The sequence below is a fragment of the Hippocampus guttulatus genome, chromosome 2 (assembly GCF_054856545.1).
Source record: "Hippocampus guttulatus isolate MCC_2025c chromosome 2, RoL_Hgut_1.0, whole genome shotgun sequence".
NCBI classification, from domain to species: Eukaryota; Metazoa; Chordata; class Actinopteri; order Syngnathiformes; family Syngnathidae; genus Hippocampus; species Hippocampus guttulatus.
The window spans coordinates 18,677,167-18,702,836 of NC_141262.1; the positions used below are offsets into that span (position 1 = coordinate 18,677,167).

Below are 25,670 nucleotides of genomic sequence, written 5' to 3' on the forward strand. Positions count from 1 at the left end.
AACAAGCGAAACGTGATGATAAGAGCCCGAGTGCGAGTCCACAATGAAGAGTGCACATGACGGGCCTGCCTGAGTAAAAATAACACAAGTCATGACCCTTCACTTCCTGTGCTGTGCGCTCACTTCATTTGGGAACAACAACAACCACCCCAGGAGATTTCTAGGTTGTTGTTGTTGTTTGTTTTTTTTGTATTTTATTTATAAATTCCCTCCAGGAATGTGGGAAACCGAAAAACATCCCAATTCATGTTCCACTGGGAATGAAAAAGTGCTTGAGCCACGGATCTGCTTGGTGTGAAGGTTTGGTTTGTGACTAAACCGGGATGCCGGGGGAAGTTGATGAGCATGAGGACGGCATGGCGTTGGATAAGGAGGTGTCGTTTTGTGGTAGGCAAGAGTGTGGGCGGTACAGAATCGGGATGAGGGAGATAAAGGGGTCAAAATACTAAAAGAAGTATGCAAAGAAATAGTTTGGATGGGAATGGAGTGGTAGTGAGAAGGAAGATGAGTAGGGAGGAAGTTAAGGTAGTACTTACATTTAAGAAGGAAGACGAAGGCATAAAATGTAGCCCTGTGGCATTGAGTAAGGAAATACAAAATGAAAATAGGAGAAGTGGATACAGTGAATTTACTAAGGAATGGAAATTTGTTGTAAAGATTTTTATAAAGTGTTGACTTTGGTGTATATTGGGAGAAAAATGATAAGTGAAAAGAAGGTACTGGGGGTGAGAGGTACAAGTAGTGATTACGGGATTAGGATGAAAGAAATGGTACGGGAAATTCAAGAAATATGGCATAGAATACAAATGATGGGCTTGATAGTTGTTTTGCTTTGTGTCCCAGCTCTTGTTGGTATCGAGGGAAACCAGAAGATGGAGAGAATAGTGAAGTAGTCAACAGTGTAGTCTAACAAAACGTAAGTATTGGGGTAAGTACAATGGATAGTTAAACAGATATTGATGAAGAGATGTCAAACGCAGTGGAGTACTGAAAGTAAAGGAAGATGGTTTTACAGAATTAAGAGGAGTGTGGGAAGAAATAGATGGAAGGAAGGTGAGAAAATGCAAGAAGTAGTAACATACGGCATACGCCTTACCAATAGGTGGCGGTAATGCGCCTGAACGTTTCTTTCCAACTGCCATAAAAAAAATTAAGAAGAAGAAGAAGAAGAAGAAGAGGAAGAAGAAAAGAAGGAGTCTTCGTTGCTACCATTTCGGTTAGCAACAGATGCTGACCCAGAGCGCTGCGTAGAATATTGGCTCGCTGTTTTAGACTATTTGTTAGGAATGAATTACTTTATAAGTCGCTGACGCGATAGTCGTCGTCTTGGGTTCATTCCTGAGCCCATCAACGACCACCCCGGAACTCCACAAAGGTATATGGGTTTATTGGTCATTTAAATACTGTAGTTGTCCGCCTTCAAATTGTGACCCCGACGCGATGGGAAAGGAATGCTAAACACGCCTCGTTTGTGATCACCCAGGTTAGTTGGGACACCACCTTCTGAGTCGCGAGAGACGCCTTGATTGTTCTACACTTTTCCACGTCGGCGGCCGCTAAAATAAGGTAAGCAGAATGCATTGTAATTCTGTAAGTTCAATACAACGAATGAAGGTGTGGAGGGAAGTATTACGGCCCTCTAAAAACCGATTGCATTCCACTTTCGATCTAACTCACTGAATTGACTATGGCTACTGTTGAGAAGTTCGAAGAAATTTTGTTTCAAGTTTTGAGTAATCTGGATGCCCTCCCTGTTGCATTCCTGCACATTAGACCAGCCATCAATCGCAGCACAGGGTAAGCCCCATTAAAATTGCTGACGGGGAGACAAATGTTGATGCCACGACAATTACCACAAGTCTCATCTCCAGTGACACGCACAAGGGGCTACAAACCACAGTGAGACCAGTTAGTTGCATGCTGAAGCTAACAGTTTGTCTCTCTAGGTGGCGGAAGGTGAACCAGAGTTGCCACAAACATCCGCCTACTTGAGAGTCCTCAGCAGAAAGTGGAAAACACCAAGATGGACGAGGCCAAGGAAGGTGGTCTCCAGAACCAACAAAGCAGTCCAGCTGGAGAAGTGAGGGTCACAATGGTATCACCTGTAGATGGTCAGACCGGCACGCGACAGTACAAAAACATTCAATTAAGTATAATGGTGATTGCATGCCTTATGTTGGCTATTTCAGTAATACAAACAGCGACGAAAGTGGACAGACACACAAGAGGGGTTGCTAGACACACTTCTGAATGTGGGTTACCCCACCAACTAACAATACATCATGTTAATGGGACAAACAAGGGGTACATATTTGATTTGTGTGACGTGATTGAGTGTGGAGGATATAACAGTTCTTATCGGGAAAAGGATGTTTACCTGTGTTTTGATCAGACTCTACAGAACCTGTGTTCAACTCATAAGAGTTACACTGGGCCATGGTGTCAGACGTGGGGACAAGTGACCCATTACACTGGGTTATGGGTCCCGAGCAAACAGGTAAATCGTGGTCTGCTAGCACAGAAAAATCAGAATGAGATTATGGATCGGATAAGTTTCGAGCGCATTTACAGTCTGTCTCAAAACCCGGTGATGTTAAGTGTAATGGGAGAAGCTATAGGGGGGTCCAAGTCAACATTTGTCATCGTGGGGGTGGACATAGCAGGGAGGGATCCCCTGGGAGTTGTTCAAATTATCGTATAAACAAATACCCCCCCCACTTATCCACAGGGAAACAGTAATAAGGCCACCATCAGCGAGAGAAGCTACGAGTGTATGCGAAAGAATCCACCCCATAGAACTGTACCACCCTAGTGTCTGTGTTTTCTCCAGTGGACAATTAAACAACACCAGCAGTGCGGTGATTTGAAAAATGACTGCACTTGTTTCAACTTAACCAGGGACGTGGGATCGCGGGACGCATTCTGGTGTGCCTCCTTTTGGGAATGCCTCACAGATCGGGCCCTGTGCCGGATCTGGTTTGTTTTAGTTATTGCGGAGAGCGCTGCATCTTGGCACAAATGGACTAGGGCACGAAAGGGAGAGGCACCATTGTCCGTCTCGCAGCTCCTGTGTCCCTTGCTCGGTCATCAAAATAGTCGAATGCAAAAAAACACACCCGCCACATTAAATACTCTGCGACGCAGAAACAGTTTGGCAAAAATATCTTCCGGAAGTATCGGCGGACGTGCATTTGACCCCATGGTGAATTCACCCACATACATGGATAGATGCCATCGGTCTACACAGGAGGGTTCCAAATGAATTCAAATTGGTGGACCATGGTAGTGCATGTTTTGAAAACATGCCAATCATTTCAGCAATGTAGACCGCATCAATCCCGTTCGTTCCAAAGTGCAAAGGTTGGCTAATTTGACTACAAACGCTGTTGAGGGAACTAGGGAACGAGGCCCATCTTCCTTAATGGTGATCCAAAGGAGAAAGCTGCTAGATATGCTGCTGGCTAAGGAGAATGGAGTCTGCTCCATGTTTGGGGACTTGTGTTGTCCATCCATTCCTAAGAACTCTGCCCCTGATGCCTCCAAGGCCTGAGATCCCTCTCGGTCGAATTCAAAGAAGCCTCTGGCATCAATAACCCTATTGACGATTGGTTTCACAACATGTTTGGAAGGTGGAAGGGACTGAAAATGTCTGTCTCGGCTTCCTTTCTAGCTTTCTCGGCAATTTTAATCACTTTTGGGTGTTGCTGCATTCCTATGTGCTGTTCTCTTTGCACCAAGTATACTCTACCATAGAAGGGGCCAGCAAAGAGGATCCCCAACCCATGACGCCTTTGATATTCACAATATACTTGCTTTCATATTCAGTTTTGCCTTTTGTAATCCTAGTTATTTCAGGTCAAAGTTTCAAATGTATGACTGGAAATTTGTTTCTGAGAACAAAAGAGGGACTGTTTGTGGTGGGTGTGTATGAGAACTGAGAGAAGGTGCAGATGCTGTGCCAGGAACAGACGAGTGGAGGTGAAACCACAGGGCTGACTGAACACACACACACACCCTCTTTGTAGAATTGTATTAAAGGCTGGGTCAAAGGAAAGGTGTCTTTGTCACTCTGCTTCGCTACCTTAGCAGTTAGTAACAGCTGCTGACCCAGAGCTCTGCCTAGAATATTGGCTTGCTGTATTAGATTATTTGTGAGGAATAAACACTTTGCTGTGTCGTTGATGCGATAGTTGCATGTGTGTGTGTTCATTCCTGAGCCCATCAACGACCACCCCGGAATTCCACCAATTTATATAGGTTTATTGGTCATTAAAATATTGTGGCTTCAGTGTCAATTAAATAACATTCAACATCTACTTTGTAATTTGTTACACTGCAGTGACTGCATGACATCAACTGTTTATTTTGCATGAAACAAATCCACTACACTCCGACAAATTTTGATCATAAATCTTTTTTTTAACTCCCAAATGTAATAAATTACTGTTTTAACAAGCTAAATGTTTACTGTACAATATACAATATTAAAATAAGTCATAACATGACAAAACTAAAGTGAAAAAAACCCCAAAAAGAAAAAAAATGCAAATGAAACGGTGGGGGAAAAATGCCCCACTTGTTATTCAACTAACCCTCGGTGACTGTTAAAACAAATAAGAAAAACCTATAATTTTGTACAAAAAAAGTAATGCACACTTGGTCGAAATGTGACTTTTTGGGGTCATTTTCTTGAAAAGGCTTTTTTAAAATATTTTTTCCTCCACTCCGGAAAAAAAACATGAAAAAAGACAAGAGTACTTGACAAATTCCTGTCATCTGCTTTTTTTACCTCTCTGTTTCAAACACAACTAAAGGCAAATTGTTGTCGAAGATAAGACAAGCGCATTCATTTGCAGCTGCGACATCCTCGCTCATTAGCGCGGCGAGCAGATAAGAAACCATGCGTGCAGTGAACTCGCTCTTATCTCCTCTGATTCACTCGCACATCTTGCGGGGGCGATCATTTTTACATGGAAATCAGACGTGTTGTCGCACTTTGCTCCTCAAACGCTTCCGTTCATTCACGACGTACAATAGCATTTCAGTTTAGCTTCAGCACAACAGCGTTCACGCGCAATTCGTAGAGAAACTGCAATTCTCCGGTTGATGGTTTGTTTCCCGCGAGGACAAGTAAAACAACCTGCGTGAGGCAGTGACGAAGCCCGACTGAGTCACAATGCTGCTGCAAGCCAGACATCCCCGCAAAGCGCGGCTTGTTTTCACACGTCATTACAGGCGGGACAAGGGTCAAGTTCCTCACAGCGATCGCAAGCGACCTGATGTAAGCCGTTATGACGTTATGCTTCTGCAAGAGTTTTCGAGTGTTTATTTAAAAAACAACAACATACAGGCGATACAGCTTCAAGTCCACGACTGGCTTTGAAAAAATGTACTTGACTGCTTTTGATAGTTAAAAAACAAACAAACTAAATTTCACTGTCACATGCACATCCCGTCCACCAAAATGTATTTGAATTGAGAAAGCAAATGTATTCATTTAAATGCTTGTATTCAAAATGTTATTACTTAACAGTGGCCCTATTATAATTTCACCTCATGACTTTTTTTTTTTTTTTAAATCATGCTTGTCAACAGGCAAAATCTACTCCTAATTTGCATACAAGTGGACCTGGCAAACAGAAGCCAGTCGAACAAGGCTGGAGCAATACATTTGTCACGCTAAGGGCACGGCGGATGTTAAGCAGCCGGCTGTTGAGCAGACGGAAACGACGACTCAATCCAGGACAGACAGTCGATGTGCTCATTGAAGAAGATTTACTCATAAAGAATCCGATACAAGCGCAACAGTCTGTGGTTGCTGTGGGGAATGGGGGAAGCCGTTGGAGACCCCCCACCCCCACCTCCTTTTTGGTTCTCACCCCAGTGACACACAATGCTCCGCGAAGGAATGCAGCACATGGGCATTACATAACGCCCAAATCCTGGTCCTCCCTTGTCTCCATTCCAGCTCACCCACCCTCCCACTCACGTAAAAGAACATCTGGGAGTGAAGAAGCAGATTCCAGAGGCGGCAACTTCTGTAAGCTCAGAATTAGCAACAAACTTGGACGGATTTGGATCTATAGTACAGCGTTGCCATGACTTTGGAGATCTTAAATTACGCTGGTCAACAGTTAATTTTAATAAGTCCCTTAACATATTTGTTGACACAGATTAAAAAAAAGTCTTTATTCCATCGCGATTAGTTCTTTCCGTCTTTTTATGCACCATATAACAAAGACAGCATTTCACCATTAATGAAGTAAAGATGTTGGACTTCCTATTTGCTAATTTTTCAGAGATCGTGTTCTTGGGCTGCAGGATGTTCACTTGGCCTCTGAGGAAGCTCTAAAAATGTATGGACCAGCCTGAGAAGGAAGCAAAGACTTCCTGAGCATATAGTCCAGATTCCAAAACAAAACAGAGGAAGCCATCACGAAGTCACTGTACAAAAACCAGACTCTAAAAACTTGGGCGGATTTCAAATGTTCCACATGAAAAAAGGTGGCGTGGGCCCCTCGCTAGGTCACTCGTGCAAGCCAAGTTCCAATCCTTGTTTTGAGTGCCTGCAAATTGTGACCACATTGGGACTGCTGGAGCCCATTTTAATATTTATTTATTTTTACTCCTTGTTTGGATCGATCTCACCCCCATGCCCCACATTATTATGTCCACTTTTTCTTTTTGAAAGCCCAACGTTAGCCCATTCAAAGTTGCACCAACATTTCCGGGCAAACTATGCCTCAAGTCATCATGTTAGCAAATCTTGTGAGATTTCAGCTTGGTGGTGTTGTCAAACTTTTTCCAACATGTATCACCTAAAAATAATAATAAATAAGAGAAAAAGAACTGAAATATGGATTCATTGAAGCAACATTGCACATAGGTTGAAGTTTTTAAAAATGTGGCTAAACAAATGTTTGAAAAAAAAACCCCAGTTCCTAATGATTAAATCCCAATGTATTGTGCTTGAATTAAATTCACCGGAACTGTACTTGACCTGTTATTCTTTTGCCAACGACTGTGATTGGCTAATGTCCGAAAAGAGGCGGATCTTAGTGTTATCACAAATCTACAAGATTAACATAACTTTTGTAAACACTGAACAATGACCAAGAGTCATTGTTCAGTGTTTACAAAAGTTATCAGTGCTGACTGTCTTTTCACTCAATCAACTTAGTGTGCCAGAGGAATTAAATCCGGATAATGTGCCCGACTTGTTTTGTGGGGAAACAAGTTTTAAAAAAAAAAAAAAAAGTAAAATGTTTTTTAGGATGAGTCACTACTTATTAGTAATGCAGTAAAAATGAGAGGAAATGACTACAGTGATCCCTCGCTATTTCGTGGTTCGTTTATCGCGGCTTCGGTGCATCGCGGATTTTTTGAAACATATTCATAAAAAAAATTAAAAAAATTTAAAGTCCGCGAGAAGCAGTGAAAGTCAGGAAAACAACAGTGAGTCACATAGAGCAACATATACAGTCCATGCTGGGTGAGGGGGGGGGGGGCTGAGAAGATGTAAAGCCATGTTGATTGGCTGTGCATCTTCTTCTGTCTTATCACGGTGGGTTACTCTTTGATCTTTAATCAGTGTCTAAGGATGCTGCGAGTGTGTGTGTGCGTGTGAGTGTCTGCGTGTGTGTGTGGCTGAGAGAGAGAGAAGAGTCTTATAAGAACAAAAGCAGGTCTATCTATCCTTAATTGTCTAACCATCCTTAATTGACTAATCATAAGCACGTCTGCTGCACGCAGTGGGATCGCTGGCCTGTGTGTGTGTGTGTGTTAGTGCGCTCTGCTCAAGCGCAAAGGCCCACGTGGAGCAATTTTTTAAATGTACATGTTAATTGGTCGCTACCTCGCGGATTTTCATTTATCGCGGGTGGTTTTGGTCCCCATTAACGGCGATAAACGAGGGATTACTGTATTTATTTTAAGAGACGTCCTCATTCCATTTTTTGCACCCAAGTGAAAGTCACTTTTTTTGAGTACGTATTTGCCAATACTGAGTTTTGAGCCCATACCTGGGCAGTGCATTACAAAGAAGAAAACAAAAGAGCACATCAAATTATTCCACATCAAATTATTTTCAATTAGAATAAAAGTTTCCCAACAAAACATTTTAGATGGCTCTAAGTCAGTGGTTCAAATCAAGTAAGCATTTTTTTTCTTGACTTGAGAAATAAAAACAATTCAAATAGGCGATCTTTTCCAGCTGATTAGTATCGGCTGGAAATATGGGATTGGCCTTGATTTCTGATTACGTGATCGAATCTGGACAAATATTTTTCCAGTAAATTTACAGGGTGTGCCACTGATGTGATGTGCCACACTACCAGGCCCGCCTCTTAAAGGAACATGCATATACAGACACTGTAATATTTACTGCATTTCCTATTCATTTTATGCTTTGATAGGTTTTTTTGTATTCAAGAAAATTGTTTACAAAGAGTATTTTAATAAGTTTAAAAGGGTTTCAAGCGGATGAATTCACCTAAGATTACTGCCTATGGGCCACTTTATCTTAAAATAAAAACAACTTGGAAGTCAACCGGCATGTTCTACAGTAACACACAACAATCTGTTTTTAGTTTGACATGCTTCTGAAGTGAGGACATGACTGGTGATTTAGTCGGCATGAACGCTCTGTGGTGGAAGCCCAAGCAGATGAGAGGAGAAAAGCGGCAATGAAAACCTCCGCTGGGGGTTCTGAGGTCTCCACTCACGGCGCCACATTCGTATTTTCTCTCTGTGAAGTGGTTCCTGCGTGTGGGCAGTTTTGAGAGGAAGGCGCAGCCAAATAAACCTCAGCCAAGGTTTCTTTGACAAGTTAAAAGGGGGGGGGGGTGATGGGGAAGGGCGGGGTCGCTGTCAGGCTGCAGGGAAGCTGAACAAACAGCAGCGATAAGTAAGGAGTGATGAAAAAAAACACAGACATAATTATGTAACCAGGATGGGAGACAATGATGTGGTGGTATATCTCAAGACAAAACACTGTGGCACATTTAAAAAAAGCCAAATGGCGGCCCTCAGGGCTAAAAACAAGGCCCACAACTGCTTATCCTCCTTCAAAAATGATGTTTCTTCTCAATATATTTCGAGAGCTGTTTGGTTGCATCAAAGAAAATGCTTTGACACTCCCAAACAGACAGAGATGGCGAAATAGCTTACATTTAAGTCTCAGTACAGATACTGCCCGGATTCCTTCGAAGAAAAAAACAAAAACTGACAAGTGCAACGTTTACACAAGTCTCTGATGAAACCATCCCGTCTGACTGCCTGATTTCAACACAAATGTCCTCAGATTTTTTTTTTTAATGGATTTCACATGAACACAACAGTCACTGACTGTCTTGAGCGTAAACCTGATGAACAATACGCGGGATTAACACATCAGTTACTGCTGCTCCCGATTTAGAATTTGTAGAAGCAACAGGCACTGTTACGCAAGCTAAATAAATCTTAAAGAAACAACTGGGTAGCCCCAAACTTAACACTGCTCTTGAATCACATTTTTCATCAGTTTTTGTACGTCTTCTGCCACAAATTACCCAAAGATATTGAATTAGGCACAAAACACAGTATATTAACAGTTCAAATAATGTTAACAGTTCTAAACACTTTGTATTGCTAGCATTAATCCTGAATGTTTGGTTTAATTGCATTTGTTAGCATGGTGTTTCAACAGTATTCCATTATTTTTCTTGCGTTGTGTTAGCATTAATGCTAGCATTACCATGTAGAATAGAATAAATTGTACCCAAACGGTACTCCAAATACTCTAACTATATATGGACAGTTCTGAACACATATTGTGGTATATTAGCACAAGTGTCAATGCTAACATTATTGTTCGGTTGACTTTGGTGTATTAGGGCAGTGCTCAAATGGTTTTATTTCGGGTATGTCATGAGTAAAAGGTTCCACAGTTGTATTGTGCTGCTTATGCTAGTTTCAAGGCAAACATTATAATTAGGTGCATTAGCACGATGCTTAAGTAATTGCCAATTATTTTAAGAACGTCTTTTAAAAATAAACAGGACCACGTTTTTAAAAAAAATATTTATCCAGGCTAAACAGCTTACCATTTTGCTTTAATGTCAGTTTGCTTCACACCTGTCTGGGGAGCAATTATAAAAACCTGATTGTTCCTCAGTTTCTAAAACCCAGCCATCTGTTTTTTGCATTTTCCACCACATCAGGAAAATATGTGAACAGGGTTTTACTTTTTATGCAATTTGGATTCCAAACTCAGTTTCTGTTACTTTCAAAGGAAGTAAAAAAAAATGGTACCATGTACACCCAAACATGTCAAATAGGGTTTTGCAGGAATGCGTTGAAAGGGGATCTGAGGGCTTTTGGGGTGTGTGTAATGATTTGAGGCGTGGATAGGTGTTGGACCAGTACAGTCTGATGTTAAATATAGCTGACAGTGCAGCAGGCTGGAACCAATGAGACAAACTGAGAGAACCTGAACAAATCAGATTTGAGAGTAAAAAGCATGACAAGTAGGGGCCAGGTTTGAGATTTACACAATTTTCCGACACATTCCCAGATGGATTTGCACATCATCTCCAGTTTTCCATCTTTGTTTTTTACCATTCCAAAAACAGTTGGAAGCTGATCAAAACACGGTGATATATAGTTGAAGCCAAAAAATAAATTTTCCCTTTAGAACAGCATCAGTTAGGCCATGGTGGAGCCACATTTGTTAGCAAATGGAGCATGTTTGTGTGCATAGCTTGATAACATTCCACAGTGACGATTTTGTTTTTGTACTACTGGAGAGAAATACAAGCTCTTTTGTTTTGAGAATGAAGACATAAAACTCTCCAAAAACAAATTTTAGTAAAATAACTGAACATTTTGACACTTTGAAGACATCTGAAACACAATGGTGATGTGCTTTCTTGATTATTATGCTAGTAGTTAGCCATGCAAACATGGCACTTACTTATCTAGCACGTGCAAGGTTCAAATATTTTGTGTATGTTTTTGAGATTTGAGGAATTAATACTGCTATTGGCCACACCCCTTTTCAATTTTCTGTTTGGTCTATTTTCAAGATCCCTTTCAGAGGTTTTATCGACACAAACAGAGCTGTTTGTCATGAAGTCAAACGCTGTATGAAAATGGCAGCAGAAGTGAGGAGGTAACGGTGGGTGTGGCCGATGATGCAGGCGGCGATGGTTCATGATGTAATGGGAGCTTTTCGTAAACGAAAATGAACGTGATTAAGAGTCTGTCAGCCTTGGGTTTGTCATTTTTATTTAACAAGCTCGTTCATAAATTATCGCTCGTAAAAGATTCTTTTCAGTAGTTACAAAGAGGATAATAGACATAGTGGGAGGAAAAATAGTTTGTTGACAGGTGTTTTTTTTTTCTTCCCAATGATTGGTCAGTGAGGGGTATTCAACATCCCATCGCTATTAGTTCTTCCCGACAGGAACATAATGTTCCAGAGTGCGAGTCAGTGAAATGTTTCCCATATTCAGTGTTTTCATTTAAAATTCAGTAAAATCTTCGAAAATGAAAAACAAAAAAAAGAACAGCACTACAGCGCTACGACAAAGGTGGCATCTTCTTGGCTCCATTTTCCCTTCTAGTCCCATTTCGAGGGGAAGCAGCAAGGCAGCGGGTTCCTTGGTGGTTGAGTGTCATTCCCCCCCGCCCCGCGCCCCTCCCCCACGTGGTCCAATCATACTAGTGTTCGGACTACGATCCCCGTGCTTGTGACTAGGGTACCTGCTGCTGGATGTGCTGCAGGAACTCACAGTAGGACGATGCCGACTCGGAACGATCTTCCACCAGGTGCTGGAAGAAGGTCACTTTCGCAGAGGCATCGTCCCTAAAGATTGAGAAACAGTCACAAATTTTAATAGCTAGTCAGAATAGAAGCGCATCTGGAATTGGGTTCATTTGGACGAGTTTCAAATGTTTGTGAGTGTCAAATACCCTGGGTCCTTTCCAAACAATTTAACTTGTGTAGAGTATTCATATCGGTCGTGACATAGGATCTTACCACAGCACACGTTATCTCTTTGGATTAAAAGGGAAAAATACTGTAAATCTACACGCTACCGGTATTTGTTTATCAGTCCAAATGTTGGACGACAACACTGCTGAGCTAGACGACAATGGTGCTCAGGAAGGAGAAGGGGGAGGCGGCCTAAACAATCGACTCCCTGAGGAAGCAGTCGCCCCCGTCATAGAAAAGAACTTCCTCTCAAGTAATCACTGCGATTGTGCTAAAAAGATGATGATGATGACAACACGTGCAGTGTGTTTTATCGACCGCCTTTTTGGTTAAATGAAGTTATATCATGTAAGTCTGTCACGATACAGGCAGGCGTAAAAGTAGTGGGCCATTCCTGGCGTGCCAGATCACATGATGTCCTTTCCTCGTGTTTACGCAAAACAGCAACACATGGAAAAAATAGTGGAGACTACCTGCTTTATCAGGCAACGTTGAACGGACAACTGTGACACCATGTTTTAGAGCTTACTTGACGATGTGCACGATGGAGCTGAAAGCTCTGTTGTCCTGCAGCCAGTCGAGGAACGCTCGCACTCTCTCCGACAACAGTGTCTGCAGCTCAGGAATGCAATTCTGCCCGAAACAGCATCACCACAAACAGCAATAAAAATCAACAACAACAAAAACACGCGTTTCACGCCCACAAATCTGATCCAGCCACACAATGCGGCGCAGGGCGAAAAAACAAACAAACAAACAAAAAAAAGACAGTTTGGAATGTTTGGCATTTAGGTGGTTCTGGGAGGCATCAACCCGCCTTGTGAAAAAGGGAGATAAACACGCTGACAGCTGCTATCCACCCAGTCAGCCGGAACATTCTAGAGGTGAAAAAGCGGCAACAGCAAGTCTGATTTGCTGCACTTGCTTTTTTTTTCTCTTCTGCATGCAAACATACAGCACCTTTCAGTGAAACTCATGTCCACTGCAGCCGCCAGCTATTTGCTATTCACCCACATACAGTGGCTTTTGCTATTCGCTGCTGCAGGGCTTGTTCACAATTACTGTATAGAATCACTGATACACGAAGGGCTCATTTCCTGACACCAATTCAGCAGTCTTACACATTTTAATGTAGTGTGTAGAGAGGGCTCAACACTGACCATATTTGGGGGAATTGAAGCGTAGTTGGGGTAGTCCAGAACGTCTCGGATGAACATTTCATTACAGCATTTGCCGATCCAAAGGTAAAACACCTGCACAGATGTGAGAAAAAAAAAAAAGAATCTATATAAAGGAAGATGAAAAATAGCATCACCAGAGGTGGACAAACATGTTACACAATTGCTACACAAGTACTCTTTTTGCAGTATGAGGCATTTATAAAATATATCCATTATAATCACAGTTTTTTTTCTTTCCACTTTTCAGGACTTATGAAAGGAGTCAGTCGCTTTGTATTACTCCTCTCAGTGACTTGGGTTTCCGTTTAATCCACTTGTACCGTGTCAATTGAAACTTCTAAGTCACTGTTGATGCAACATGGGATAAAATAGCTGTCAATCATTAATGGGGCACCGCTGATTGCTGAGTCTTCTTACTTGGAAACAAGTGTTAGTCACAGTTTCTTGTTTCTTTAGTTTAGACTGATAGCATTCATATGGGGCTAAAATACAGACTAAAACCAAATAGTTCATGTTCGATTTCACGGATGAGGACGATAGTTCAACGGGACTCAGGCAATGATCAATCATTTGTTGTTTTGGAATTGTTTCGTTAAAGGTCATCTCGGTTTACGGTCATAGTGGGGAATCCTTTAGTTCAGGGGTGCCCATTACGTCGATCGCGATCGACCAGTGGATCAAGAGCTGGTCCCAAGTCGATCCGAGGGGTGTAGAGGGAAAAAAACATTTGTGTCTCTGTGCATGTTAGTTATATATTTTTTGTGTTACTGCACACTGCACCCTAATCATTCTATCATTCTCACTTTCACAAAAAGTATTTTAAAAATAAAATAAAATAAAGCAGGTCATGTTTAACCTATGGTGACGTGTAGCTGTGTCACCGGAAGTCAGTCTGCAGTTGCAGCTTGTGATCAGAGTTGTTGCGCTATATCTATTAGTGTTGTCATTATTCTCATTCAGTTTGTTTTGTACAATTCACCGAGGGGACGGGCAAAGAATGGGAATCTGGAGAGCCGAGAAAAGCATTTTAAAACGGTACGTGTGAGCTGCGATCAGTGCGTTTCATGCCTCAGCATCAGGCTATTGCTCATCATGGCATGCGTGTGTGTGTGTGTGTGTGCGTATGTATGCGCGCGTGCGTGGTAACGGGTCGATCATGGGAGGTTGGTTGATCGAAAAGTAGATCTTCGGTCAAAAACGTTTGGGCACCCTTGCTTTAGTTGTTTTGCTTTAAGTAACACAAAAGTAGTAGACACATTCAACTGATGGTAATATTGTAATGTAAGTGACCGCTTTCAAAAGTCAGTAACTTGTTATATGTCATACGTAGTCTGAGAGTCACACTGCTGATGACAAAATTAAAGTAGGTTAAATAAATCTTGACAGACAGCAGAGGGATGCAAATAAAAGCAAAACGAGCGAGAGATATCTGTGACTGCATCACTGAGTACTAAGAGGCCTCAAAGATGAATACGTACGCTGCCGCAGTCCATGAGGAAAGCGCCATCTCGACTCAGCCTCTCCGCAGACAGGTGGAGGAGAGGAGGCTGCGGGACCAGCGTGTCGTTGAGGTGGAGCGCCCCCTGCAGGTCCAACAAAGCCATTACAATAACCATGTTGAGGGAGGATTTCTTTTTCATTTTTCTTTTGTTGACTTCTTCACCTGGTCGGACATATTGTCCAGGCGGTACAAGTCGGGGTGGACCATCCGCATTAGCTGCTGTAGCGGTTGCGTCTTGAACTCACACATGGCGAAGACACGCTCGTCCAGGCGTGTGCTCGTTCCCGTACGAAATGCTTTCTGAGAAGCAAAACACATCAGCCAGCGTTGAGTCAAAGTGGGGGCCATGATAAGGCATAAAAGGCAGCCACACCTGTTTTAGGAGAGAGAGAATGTAAAGCGGGAAAAGGCGCATGGCGGCGGGCACCACGAGGCCAGACTGCTGCAGGTTGGACACATTGTTCTTGTAGGCGCTCACAAAGTCCACTGCCGCGTTCGTGAGGGCGTCCCGAGCATCCAACAGGCTGGATGATACGGAGCGGTCAATCGCTTTGAAAAAACACATAAGGAATAACATCAAACATTTAGCCCACAAAGGGTACGCCAAAGTCCAAAAGCAAATATTGGTAACACACCCATATTTGCTAGCAGGCAAGTAATGGCCTGGACGTCAGCGCCGGCGTACACGTCGCTCAGTTGGTTGACCACAGGCAGGCAAAGAGTGTGGACCCGGATACGCCTCTTCCCTGCAATAATAAACAGATGCAGGGTTAGAGGAAAACGCTCAACGAAATCAACTCATGTTCTACGGCTGTTTACTAGAAAACAGAAACATGGACGATATTTTTTTGGTGAAAGAAGAGAGCCTACACTTTTGTTTCGATATCATTTACTATACTTGGATTTTGGATTGGATACAACTTTATTGTCAAATGTGCTGTATACAGTATAAGGGGAACTCTTTTGAAAATGGCAGGCGGTGAACGAGTTAAAGACACTTGTACCTTTACTGGAGGTATAGAGCAGAGCCGCCTGGAAACATGCCAGAGAAGAGTCAACCAGAGAGTCATCGATCGACATCTGGACCGCACAGGCCGAATCTGGGTTGACGTTAGCGAGGGACAGCAAGTCGGTGGAGCGCACAAAGAAGTTGCCGTGGAACGTGTGGATGGATAAACCTGAGGGGGGGGGGGGGGGGGGAAGGATCATCAGCTATTTCTAGTGGCACAGTAGACAACATAGTTTGGGGAGAGCAACCTTTAGTGCATCGTATTCTCATGACTGCCTCAAAGCCCATCTTCCTACTGAGGTAGCGCTCAAGATCCTTCTGGAACTTCTCCAACTGGGCTGGGTTGTGGATGTGATGAAAGGAGGGATAGTAGAAGATGCTGCCAGCAGAGTACTTGGAGATGCACGCTATAAAGCAAAAGGGAAGGGAGAAAAAAAATGCACAAAGGTCTTTGTCATGCTGGAAGCCATTGTGGAAAGTTGAGACCCTTACCCAGTGAGGCGAGGTCAGCGTACTGAGAGCTGAGAAGAAAAAGATCAACCCCAATCTGTTGTCCTGAGCAATCCAGTGCAAATTTTTTGTAGAAGTCTGTGGCGGGGCCAAGATGCTGCACTCCCTGCAAACATGTCAGAAAAAAAAATCTCAACAAAAAAGATGTTTTGAAATAAGCTCAAGTGCTGATTACGACACCCGGGCGAGTCCCATGGAAGTGTCTTTCTCATGCCTCCTTGCTCTACCTTGGCACTGGCACGCTGACTGGGATCCTCCCTGGACTGCAGCGAGCCGGCGCCCAGCGTCGGCAGCTGCGTTTGGAACACGCTGACGCGTCCGCCGGTGGGCGACATGAGCTTGAAGGCGGCTTGCAGGGCGGGGCCCAGCGCGCTGTGTGTCTCCCTGCTCTGGCTGAACGAAGCGGGGAGGGAGGTCAGCAGGTCCTTGATCAGCTGCACAATGATGGAGGACCGGACAGACAAAAGGATATAATTCACCCTCAAAAGCACAAACACAGTAGAATGAATGTTATGGAATCATTTAGTAAGTTGGAGTCTACCTCTTTACTCTCCTTCCAGTTCACCATTAGACTGTCATGAGATGGTATGAATACATCTGCAGTTAAAAAAGTAAAATAAATACCATTACAAGTTGAGAACTTTTTAAAGGGAATATTTAGGGGGAAAAATGAATGGTGATGTCACACTACGGCTAAATTACATAATTCCACTTTCACACCATCTTTCTCCAAATATCTGGCAAGTATGTCTTTTCCAAAGCCACGCTTGGTTAGAATATATGCTGCCTGAAACGGACACACTGATCAGTCTGAGCTAACTAGTGATAACATTGAGGGTGGGACTGCGCCACATGGTTTGAAATAACTTTTTTTTCTTTGAGGAACAATTTTGCTCATCAATGACTTCAGTTGAGGAGCAATTTTTAGCAGGTTAATCCGAGGGGCCTGAAGCAGGGGTTTTATTCAACAGTAAAACCGTCAATAGAACAGAGATGTTGAATGTGGAGCTACAGCTGCTGAATATTTTAGGATTTGATTATCCTACTGAAAACTCTATGATAAATGTTTATTCAGATACATGATAATTTTACTTTATATATTTCACCTAGTATGAACAATTGTGGAAAAGAACTGTTCTTATGTGGTCACAAAGGGAAAGAAATGCTGATTATGAGAGGTCAAACTCTCAGTACCGTCAATATCGGTCACCACCAGCATCTGTGGCTGGGACAGTCCCCCCTGGAGGTTGTAGAAGTGGACGCTGCTGTCAAATGTGAGGAATCCCACCTTGGTACGTGAGTCACCAGGCAACCTAAGGACCACACCTGTTTTTTTAACCCCTACGATCTGCTTTTAAGCAAAAAAAAAAAAGCGCACAGCTTTCTCGTAACGATCCCGACACTCACTTATCCAGGTTGTCCAGGAGCGACTCGCAGAAATATTTCAGGTACCCGCTTTCCACGGCACTGTGTGACACATCCAGCACAAACAGGTAGACAGCTGGCTGAGGGGGCCGCAGCTGTCGACACAAGGTTGTTATTAGAACTGTGGTGAAGTTAGCATAAAAACATATTTAGCGGCCTCACAATTAGATAGACCTGTGTATAATCTACATGCACATCGAATACAACAGCAGTTTTGAAAAAAATGATCAATTACTCACCAGACATAATGTGTTTATTTGAGTGGATGTGGATTTAAAACACCTATGATAAATAGCTTAATGATAGTTTCCTCACAAATACAGTTGCAACTGAATATGTAGGAGGGCCTCACCATATAGTCTGATGACGCAATGAATTCTACAGTGGCGTTTTGGACTTCTGGTCTCTTGTGGGGTTCACCATAGGACCTCGTTACCGGGTTGTACATGAACTCATCCGGTACTGGGAGAAAAAAAAAAGGACAGATAACTGATGTAGGGCTAAATGCAGCAGAGATGCATCCATACAAAGTGGCGTGAACATTTTCATACCATCGTTGACCCGATAGCAGAGGTTACACTTCCACCTTCGCTGGTCCAGGAAGGTAACAAAGGGGTTGATGTAGGTGCGACAGTAGCGACAGCGGACTATGGTGTTGGACGTGATGACTGGCAATTGCTGCAGGGAAACATTTATTGAAACACTAAGTCATGTGACCCGCTTGCCTAATGACACCTGTCATTTGTTGAAACATTAGGTCATGTTTAAAGGGTAAACTGACTTTTTAAAGGCATAGTTGAGTCTGTGGAGCGTTTGTCTCTGTAGTTCTGCCCTACTGTTACATAACATGGCTACTTTTCTGTTGTATTCTATTTTGTATCAAATTGTAAAACATAAAATAAAAACCTCACACGCAAAAACACAAAAGTCCCTTTCTAAAAGCACTCCAAGATGTGTTTTAGGAGTGTAGAGAAATTTATGCCGGAGGACAGATGTCCTTGTCGACTTCTATCAGTGACCCTCTTATCAAGTAGCACCTTTAAAAATAAACTCGCTTCCCTCACATCGTCCTGCTGTCTATGCCGTTGCCAGTCAATGAAACCAAACCTTCTCCTTCCCTGTTCATCTTTTTTTTTTTTTTGCAGAGTGTCAAAATTCTTTGAAAGAATATATTTCATGAGATTCAATCAAACTGGCTGTTTTACAATGGAACCTCTGAAGTCGAAAACTCCAAATTGTGCAACCTTTGAGGCACTGGACAATGGAGGTTTGACAGTATTTATTTCTTTTTTTTTGGAGGGGGGGCGGGGACCGTAGCCTTTCTACTTTATAGCCCACCTCCAGATCTCTGAAGGGGTGAAGGAGGAGGCCAAGGGGCAGTCTGGCCTTGTTGAGCAGAGCCTGCGTTTGAGGGATGCTGGTCAGGGTACATCGAAATGTCCTTTACATGGGAGGGAAACAGGAAGTTTATTTGCATCCTATGATAATTTTCCTCGACAGACTTTTGGAAGCAGTGAAAACTCTTTACATACTGTGGGCTGCAGTTGACCTTCTTCAGCTCCGAACTCAGGTTGGGTTCAGGGGCTTCCAGATGTCTTGGGGGGAGCAAATTCCTCTCCTGGAGCAGGTTTAGAGGCCTGAGTGCCTCCACCTCCAGCTCCGGGACCCCGCTCAGGCCCCCCAGGGCCGCAGACAGTTGGGACAGGCTCGGAAAAGGCTTTAAGCAAACCAGGGAGTGAGTAGCAATTATTCTGCCGTATAACTGATGTACAGGTTTAACAATCCATTTGATGGAAGGCAGAGGCCAAACCTGGGAGTACTGCTGACAGCCGGCCGGTCCAAGCAGGTCCTGAGAAGCCGGCAAGTCCGTGAGTGAGGTTGGTCCTTGCGGATAAGCGGGCTGCACGGCTGGAAAACCATAGCTACTGTAGGGTGGTGCTTGATTGGTCGGAGGGGGCATTGAATCTGCGTGACAGTTTGTTTTGCCATCAAATGAAGACTGTTCACATTTTGATCCAGACGGAAAGTATGTATCTACACGACTGTGCCGAAGTCTTTGGTCGCCATTAGATCTGTTCTTTTAGCAATGACATTAAGGCCAGAATAATTATTTATACATTTTACACTAATGAATATATATTTAATTAGTCCAACCAAGAAGTGGGGAAAAAAAAAGCTGGAGTGGGCAAATTCTTGCACTCAAAAGTCACATTCCTTTTACAATGAACAAATGGGCTACATCAACTGCAAATCAAGTAATAAATAAATAAAAGTTCAATTATATGGATGTAAAATAGTTTTAAATTTAAAATTGCAAAATGGATGGAATGAATGACATGACTCTTTATGATGTAAAACTCTTATCGGGCCTGAATTTTAAAAAAATGGAGAGAACTACATGTGCTTCCAGGCTGTAATTTGTGTTCAAGCACCACTGAGTGCCAAAGGAACACTGAGGTGATTGCTGTGAACAACAATGTCAAACAACCATGCCAGTGGTGGTCCAAAACTTTTGCACACTGCTGCATGACTGACAAGGTAATAAAGACCATGTTTGTGACCCCGTGCATACCTGGAAAATTGCCTCCTTCCAGGGAATCGTAGCTGTTGGGCACCGGTGACGCACTGCCGGTGGTGGACGAAGATGTGTCGCCGCCTGAAAAAGCATCACTGTGACAAAATCAAGGGGAAACTTCCATCCATCTATCCATCCATTTCCTGAACCGCTTTATCCTCACAAGGGTCGCTGCGGGGTGCTGAAGCCTATCCCAGCTGCCTTCGGGCAGTAGGCGGGGGACACCCTGAACTTGACTGATGAAATTAAATAAGGACATGGACATGTAAGGTGGGAAGGATGTTTGCACTTCTTATCCCGAGAGAAACAGGATAAATGAGAATATATGGTTTATTTCATTGCTTGGGTTATGGGCGTGACTCATTTGGAAGCTATAATCTAAAAACTAAGAACGAATGCTTGAAAGAGAAGATGATTTTGTCCCACAGCGAACCCAAGCGGCAGGCAAGAGAAGCTCAACGGATGCAATTCGTGCCAACGAATTCGAATTTACGAACTAGTGGAAAAATGCTCTGGTTGGTACACGTAAGATACCTGGATGGCTGAAGAATGTGGAGGTCAGTGGGCTGGGAAAGTGACAGAATGATCAATGTTAAAATGCTAAAATCGAAAGCAAACCTGCTTCCTCATCCTCCTCCTCCTCATCATCATCCTCATCATCCTCCGAGCTGGATGACGAGGGGGCTGCGGTCGCACCCGAGGCCGATCTAGCGCAGCTATTAGCGACATATCCATATTGCGTCCCTGTCGGAAGCGGGAGCAGGGGGAAGAAAAGGAGCAAAACTAATCAGGAAAGTCTTCTTGGCCAAAGTCTAGAAAAAAGCCACAACACTGCAGACACAAATTACTAAAAGAAGTAAAACCTTTTTATTATAAGTGTAAATTTGGGCCGATAATTTGGGTAAATTTTTATAACCGTGTAAATGATGGTAATAAACAACCAACAATCAACCAACCAATGCCTTGCCTAATCGCTAATTCAACCTCAACTATTTGTTGAAAAACGAAACTATTTGCAGTTTTGTGCTCATGCTACAATGCTCTTAGATGCCATGAGAAGACACCAAAGCCCTGGATAATTATAATATATTATTCCGTGTGAAGGAGTTACGATACTGTGACATTACCTAGTATCTTTTTATGTCGGGGAGGTTCTAAATTGTTGCAGGAAATTAAGGGTTGCAGTAACTTGAGGAGTTTCAACGAAGTACAAGTACCGGTAATGCTTCACCACCATGTTCTAATATGTACAGGCAGTTATAAACTCTGCCCGAAGACAGCTGGGATGGGCTCCAGCACCCCCCGCGACCCTAGTGAGGATCAAGCGGTTCGGAAAATGGATGGATGGAATAAGGGGTTCGTCATTTACTGGTACTCACAGATTTTTGCTAATTGTGGGAGGGCTCGTGGAAATAATGGAGGCTTACAGTAAAACAACTTACAAGCTGAAATAAAGTGGACCCCAGTTCACACTCTTATCAACACATTTGGACGCGAGGTAATAGTCACAGTGCAGGATATACTGAATTTGGAAACCATTCACACAGTGAGCAGCAGAGCACAATATTGAAATCATACTCAGCTGTCACCTATCTATAAATCGTATAATGCGCAATATGGAGACAATAAGTTTACCTTGATGGTGGCCAGGTGAGGAATGTACTGATGTTGCGGGAGTTCCTGATGCTGGTCGCTCTCCGTTCGTCCCGCCTCCACCGTAGGAGTCATAGTTTAGAGAGGCCTGATGCTCATAGTGTTGGTGGGCTGTATTTGCGGCTGCGATGGGAAAACGGACAAGAGAAAATTAATTGAAAGTGTCGCAAGTGAAGACCTGTTTTAGTGGAACCAAGTTCTTTGTTAAATGTTTGAAATCAAAACAGGACAAAACAAACAAAATAAGAGCAACGTTTGGTGAATTGAGGAGCATTGCAACTTTCACATGTTAACCTGCTCATATTCTCAAGATCAAAGAGGCTGCATATAATGAAGCACATTTATGGACGGCATTCAGCACTTTAGTGGTTCGCACAACTGCCTCACAGGTCTCAGCGTTTCCTGTGTTGTGGAATTCACACTCCTTCTCTGGGTACTCCTGCTTTCTCCCATATTCCAAAAACATATCAAGTTCACTGAAGATTATTTTGTCCATAGCTGTGGATGTGAGTGTGAATGGTTCCTTGTTTATGTGCCCTGGAAATCTGGCCAAAGTCAGCTGGGATAAACTGAAGTTCATCTGTGAGAAGCACGAAAGATAACGAATGGATTGATAAGCCATATACGGTACAGACCAATGAGTGTGCCACAAGGCTCCATCCTGAGACCACTGTTTTTACAAAAACTAGAACATAGTCATTGTCCAGAGGTGTGAATGTATGAAATCACTCCCCTCGATCAAAGGAAGTACTGTCATTTTGAGAAGGCATCGTGCTTTTTAAATTTCACATTTGACAGAAAAATATGGAGAAATTATTTCATTACGTCATACAAGTCACATTTGAGTTTACCTTTTTTCTGCTGATATACTTTACAAAAAGTCACTTTACAAAGCAGAGCCCAAGGTTTATAAACAAGCTCATACCTGTGCTTCTTTGACCATTGACAGCTGGAGCCACCTGAGAGGGAGGAGCCACATTATACCCCGGGTGCGTTGCTGCTGCTGCTGTTGTAGTAGAAGAACCTGGCTGGGGGTTGCTGTATTGCATCATTCCCGGCGCAGTGGCAGTCTGGCTAGAGACAAGAGTGCCATACTGGCTCGTCCCTGGCGCAGATGGGTAGGAAACGATGGGATAGACAGGTGCCCCGGGACCACTAGGTGGCGCTGGCAACAAAGTGGGTTGCTGTTGCTGACACTGAGCTTGTGGCATGTGGTATGACATCTGTCCATAATAAGCTTCTTGAGTGGCATAGGGCGGAAACTGCTGTGGGAATTGGGCGTAGTGGCCGCTTGACGGCGGTGCCGAAGGGGCGGTGTGTCGCTGGGGAAGGGGCGCCGAGCAAGGGGGTGCTACATGATGGTGGTTTGGGTCGTAGTTGTTCACATGAGGGGCACTGTTCGTGACGGGGGCTTTGCTGGACACAACAGTACAGTGTGACGAGATGGTGGAGTAGTTTTGTTGTTGAGGTGGGGCTCCATAGTAACCCATGGCTGGATATGTGGCGGTGTATGTCTGAACTGGACCTGGGAAGTAAATAAGAATAATTCTGTCAACATTAAATGCAGAGGTATAAAATCTCATAGCTTTAGTTATCATTGTTTGTAGTAGTCATCTGAAAAGAATCACCAAATAATAGCAGTTCAGATACTAATGCAGTGTTTCCCAACCTTGATTGAGTCAAGGCACACATTTTATATTAGAAAGATCTCACAGTACACCATCAATTTCAGAAAAAGTATGGAATGTAAAGTGAAACAATGATTTTGTCTCAGTTTATTCAAACATTTACCTGAACGCTGGTCATGTTAATTGAACACAAAGATGATATGTGCGCATGACTTACTGTGCAGTACACTAGTTTATAAATCTAAAATAGCTTAAACAGCACAGGTTAGCAGATAGACTTTACGGCAGCAACAGTAATCGAAAGAAGCTTTCATTTCGGGGGCGGTCACTCTCGAGCAGAAGGCACGGAGACCGAGAAGGAGAAGGACATGCCTGTCCAGTAGTCGCTTGAGTTGTATATACGTTTTAAAAAGAACCAACACGACAGCTCATTTGTTTTCTGTCGTTTTGCTCCGCTGCAGAAACTGCCCTGTGAACGCATGTGGGGCTGCACCGACGCTGTGCCGGTGCAGACACGCTCAGCGGCTTTGTACGTGTGAACGCTCCACACAATTTGCTGCGGTGCAAAATATATCGCAACAAAATACAGGTACATCTGTGCAGCGCCGGAGCAAATGTGTGCCGTGTGAACACCCCTCATGTCATGCTTTGTTCCTGTTACAACTATAACACTTGGGACTGTCTTATGCCTATTTAATATGTTGTAAAAGCAACGTTTAATTCAGTTACAGCGGAGCTGTTAGTTCTTGTCATTTCTTAAATTATTGCTACTTCTGGTATGAAATTATTGTGACTCTGTGACACAATTAGTAACTAAGATTGGCAGTCAATGCTAAATATAAATGTAATGGCCTGCATTAAGCACCGTCAATACTTTTGTACGACAAGGTGATCGCTGGGCTCACGTGTCTTGGACGCACTATATTTGCTGATTTCAAAACGGAGCCGCTGGCCAGAAGGAACTAATGTGCAGACTGGAAGAAATTAATGGGTCGGTTGAGGTAGGGGGCCCAGCGTATGTTGGGCTCAATTGGAATTCAACCGAATGTCCAGATTACTCATTCTGGCCTGCTGACTGCCATCAAGTGGAAAACCAATTAATTGTTATACCTGTCACTATATGTCACTGGCATAGATAGATGAACAGAGACACATTATTTGTAGCAAATAAATAATTGTATAATGTAAAACATGTACAAAAACTCAAAATAGGTTTGGAAATTTTGATGTAGGGTATCTTGAATGCATCATGTTAAAAGTCCTGCACCTGTTCTCTGTGAAAGCCTTTCATTTCTTCTTTTCTTTGGTCAGTATAAAACCATAACTGCAATGATAATGATTTCAATAAGATTATCAAAGCAGTGCCTAAATGTCTGTGGAGCTGCAAACAAGCTTTATCAGCAGCTGTTGCTTGAACTGTTCGGTGAACTGCTCATACAAATACGACAACACTGACATTAAACACTTAACTACACACTGGTGACCATATCAGTGTCCAACTGGAGCAGATCATTCAGGCAAATTGTTAAACAATCCATCTTAATGCAGCGCAAAGTTGCCAGCTCGCTCGCCCATCGACGCTAGGCTAACGTTATCATCCTCCTTGCATTTGTTCGCATCACGGTGCATATCGAAGTCTTATTTTGGCTTAAACTACAACATACTGCAAATGTAACACTGTTGTCGTTTAAGTTTATGATTGCATGAAGGTTGGAAGTGACGAGTATTTATCCATTCCATTAGCATTAGCATGCTAAAACCAAGGGATCTGGCTAATCGCATCATCCGGCCTGCTTTACCATTCTGTCGGGGGGGAGCAGCTCCGCCGTTCGGCGTTGGGCTCTGGCCGTAGCCGAAGTAGCCGTTCACCGGCGCCGACATCCCTCCGGCAGCCCCCCAGTCCTCACAGTCACACTGCTGGATCAAAAATAAATATATCACATGAGTGTCACCCGGCGATGAGCAGCGTGTACCGTATGTCTGATGCAGGAGAGATCGCAGATTGAAAGAAGCGACCCAGGTTTGAGCTGGGTCAGCGGCCGACCTGAGTGAAGGTTCTGGGAGCAGGATGTAGACGAGCCTGAACCGTCTCCGCTGGTCCTTTCGGTATGTTCCAAGGGAATTGTAATTCAAAGATTAAATTGGGGAACAAGCAACTCCGACGCAGTCTAAATTTGATAATCCGACTGCACGTTATTTTTCAGGATAACAACC

General features: G+C 43.3%; 1 protein-coding gene and 1 long non-coding RNA gene across 4 annotated transcripts; one reads left to right on the forward strand and one right to left on the reverse strand.

Annotated features, from left to right (window-relative positions):
• Positions 1-1,153: 1,153 nt before the first annotated feature.
• Positions 1,154-6,834, forward strand: LOC147208788 (uncharacterized). Its single transcript, XR_015097669.1, has 4 exons — positions 1,154-1,375; positions 1,484-1,566; positions 1,947-5,281; positions 5,596-6,834. It is a non-coding gene; the product is annotated as an uncharacterized LOC147208788 (long non-coding RNA).
• Positions 6,835-11,246: 4,412 nt separating this feature from the next.
• On the reverse strand, positions 11,247-25,627 carry sec24b (SEC24 homolog B, COPII coat complex component). 3 transcript variants are annotated; one of them, XM_086100501.1, is made up of 25 exons: positions 25,501-25,627; positions 25,256-25,370; positions 22,754-23,353; positions 21,811-21,951; positions 20,794-20,919; positions 20,173-20,256; positions 19,411-19,565; positions 19,133-19,317; positions 18,939-19,041; positions 18,152-18,278; positions 17,953-18,062; positions 17,583-17,695; positions 17,370-17,488; positions 16,717-16,772; positions 16,403-16,609; positions 16,158-16,281; positions 15,914-16,072; positions 15,661-15,834; positions 15,292-15,402; positions 15,030-15,205; positions 14,819-14,956; positions 14,634-14,738; positions 13,135-13,227; positions 12,504-12,607; positions 11,247-11,845 (listed from the first exon to the last, which is right to left on the reverse strand). In XM_086100501.1, the coding sequence occupies exons 2-25, from the start codon at positions 25,335-25,337 to the stop codon at positions 11,734-11,736; spliced, it is 3,504 nt and encodes a 1,167-aa protein (XP_085956627.1). In that variant the 5' UTR covers positions 25,338-25,370; positions 25,501-25,627; the 3' UTR covers positions 11,247-11,733. The 3 variants fall into 3 exon arrangements, with proteins under 3 accessions (XP_085956627.1, XP_085956645.1, XP_085956636.1); XM_086100519.1 differs by having other exon boundaries at positions 25,256-25,373; positions 25,501-25,549; XM_086100510.1 differs by lacking the exons at positions 20,794-20,919; positions 25,501-25,627 and having other exon boundaries at positions 25,256-25,494.
• Positions 25,628-25,670: the final 43 nt, after the last annotated feature.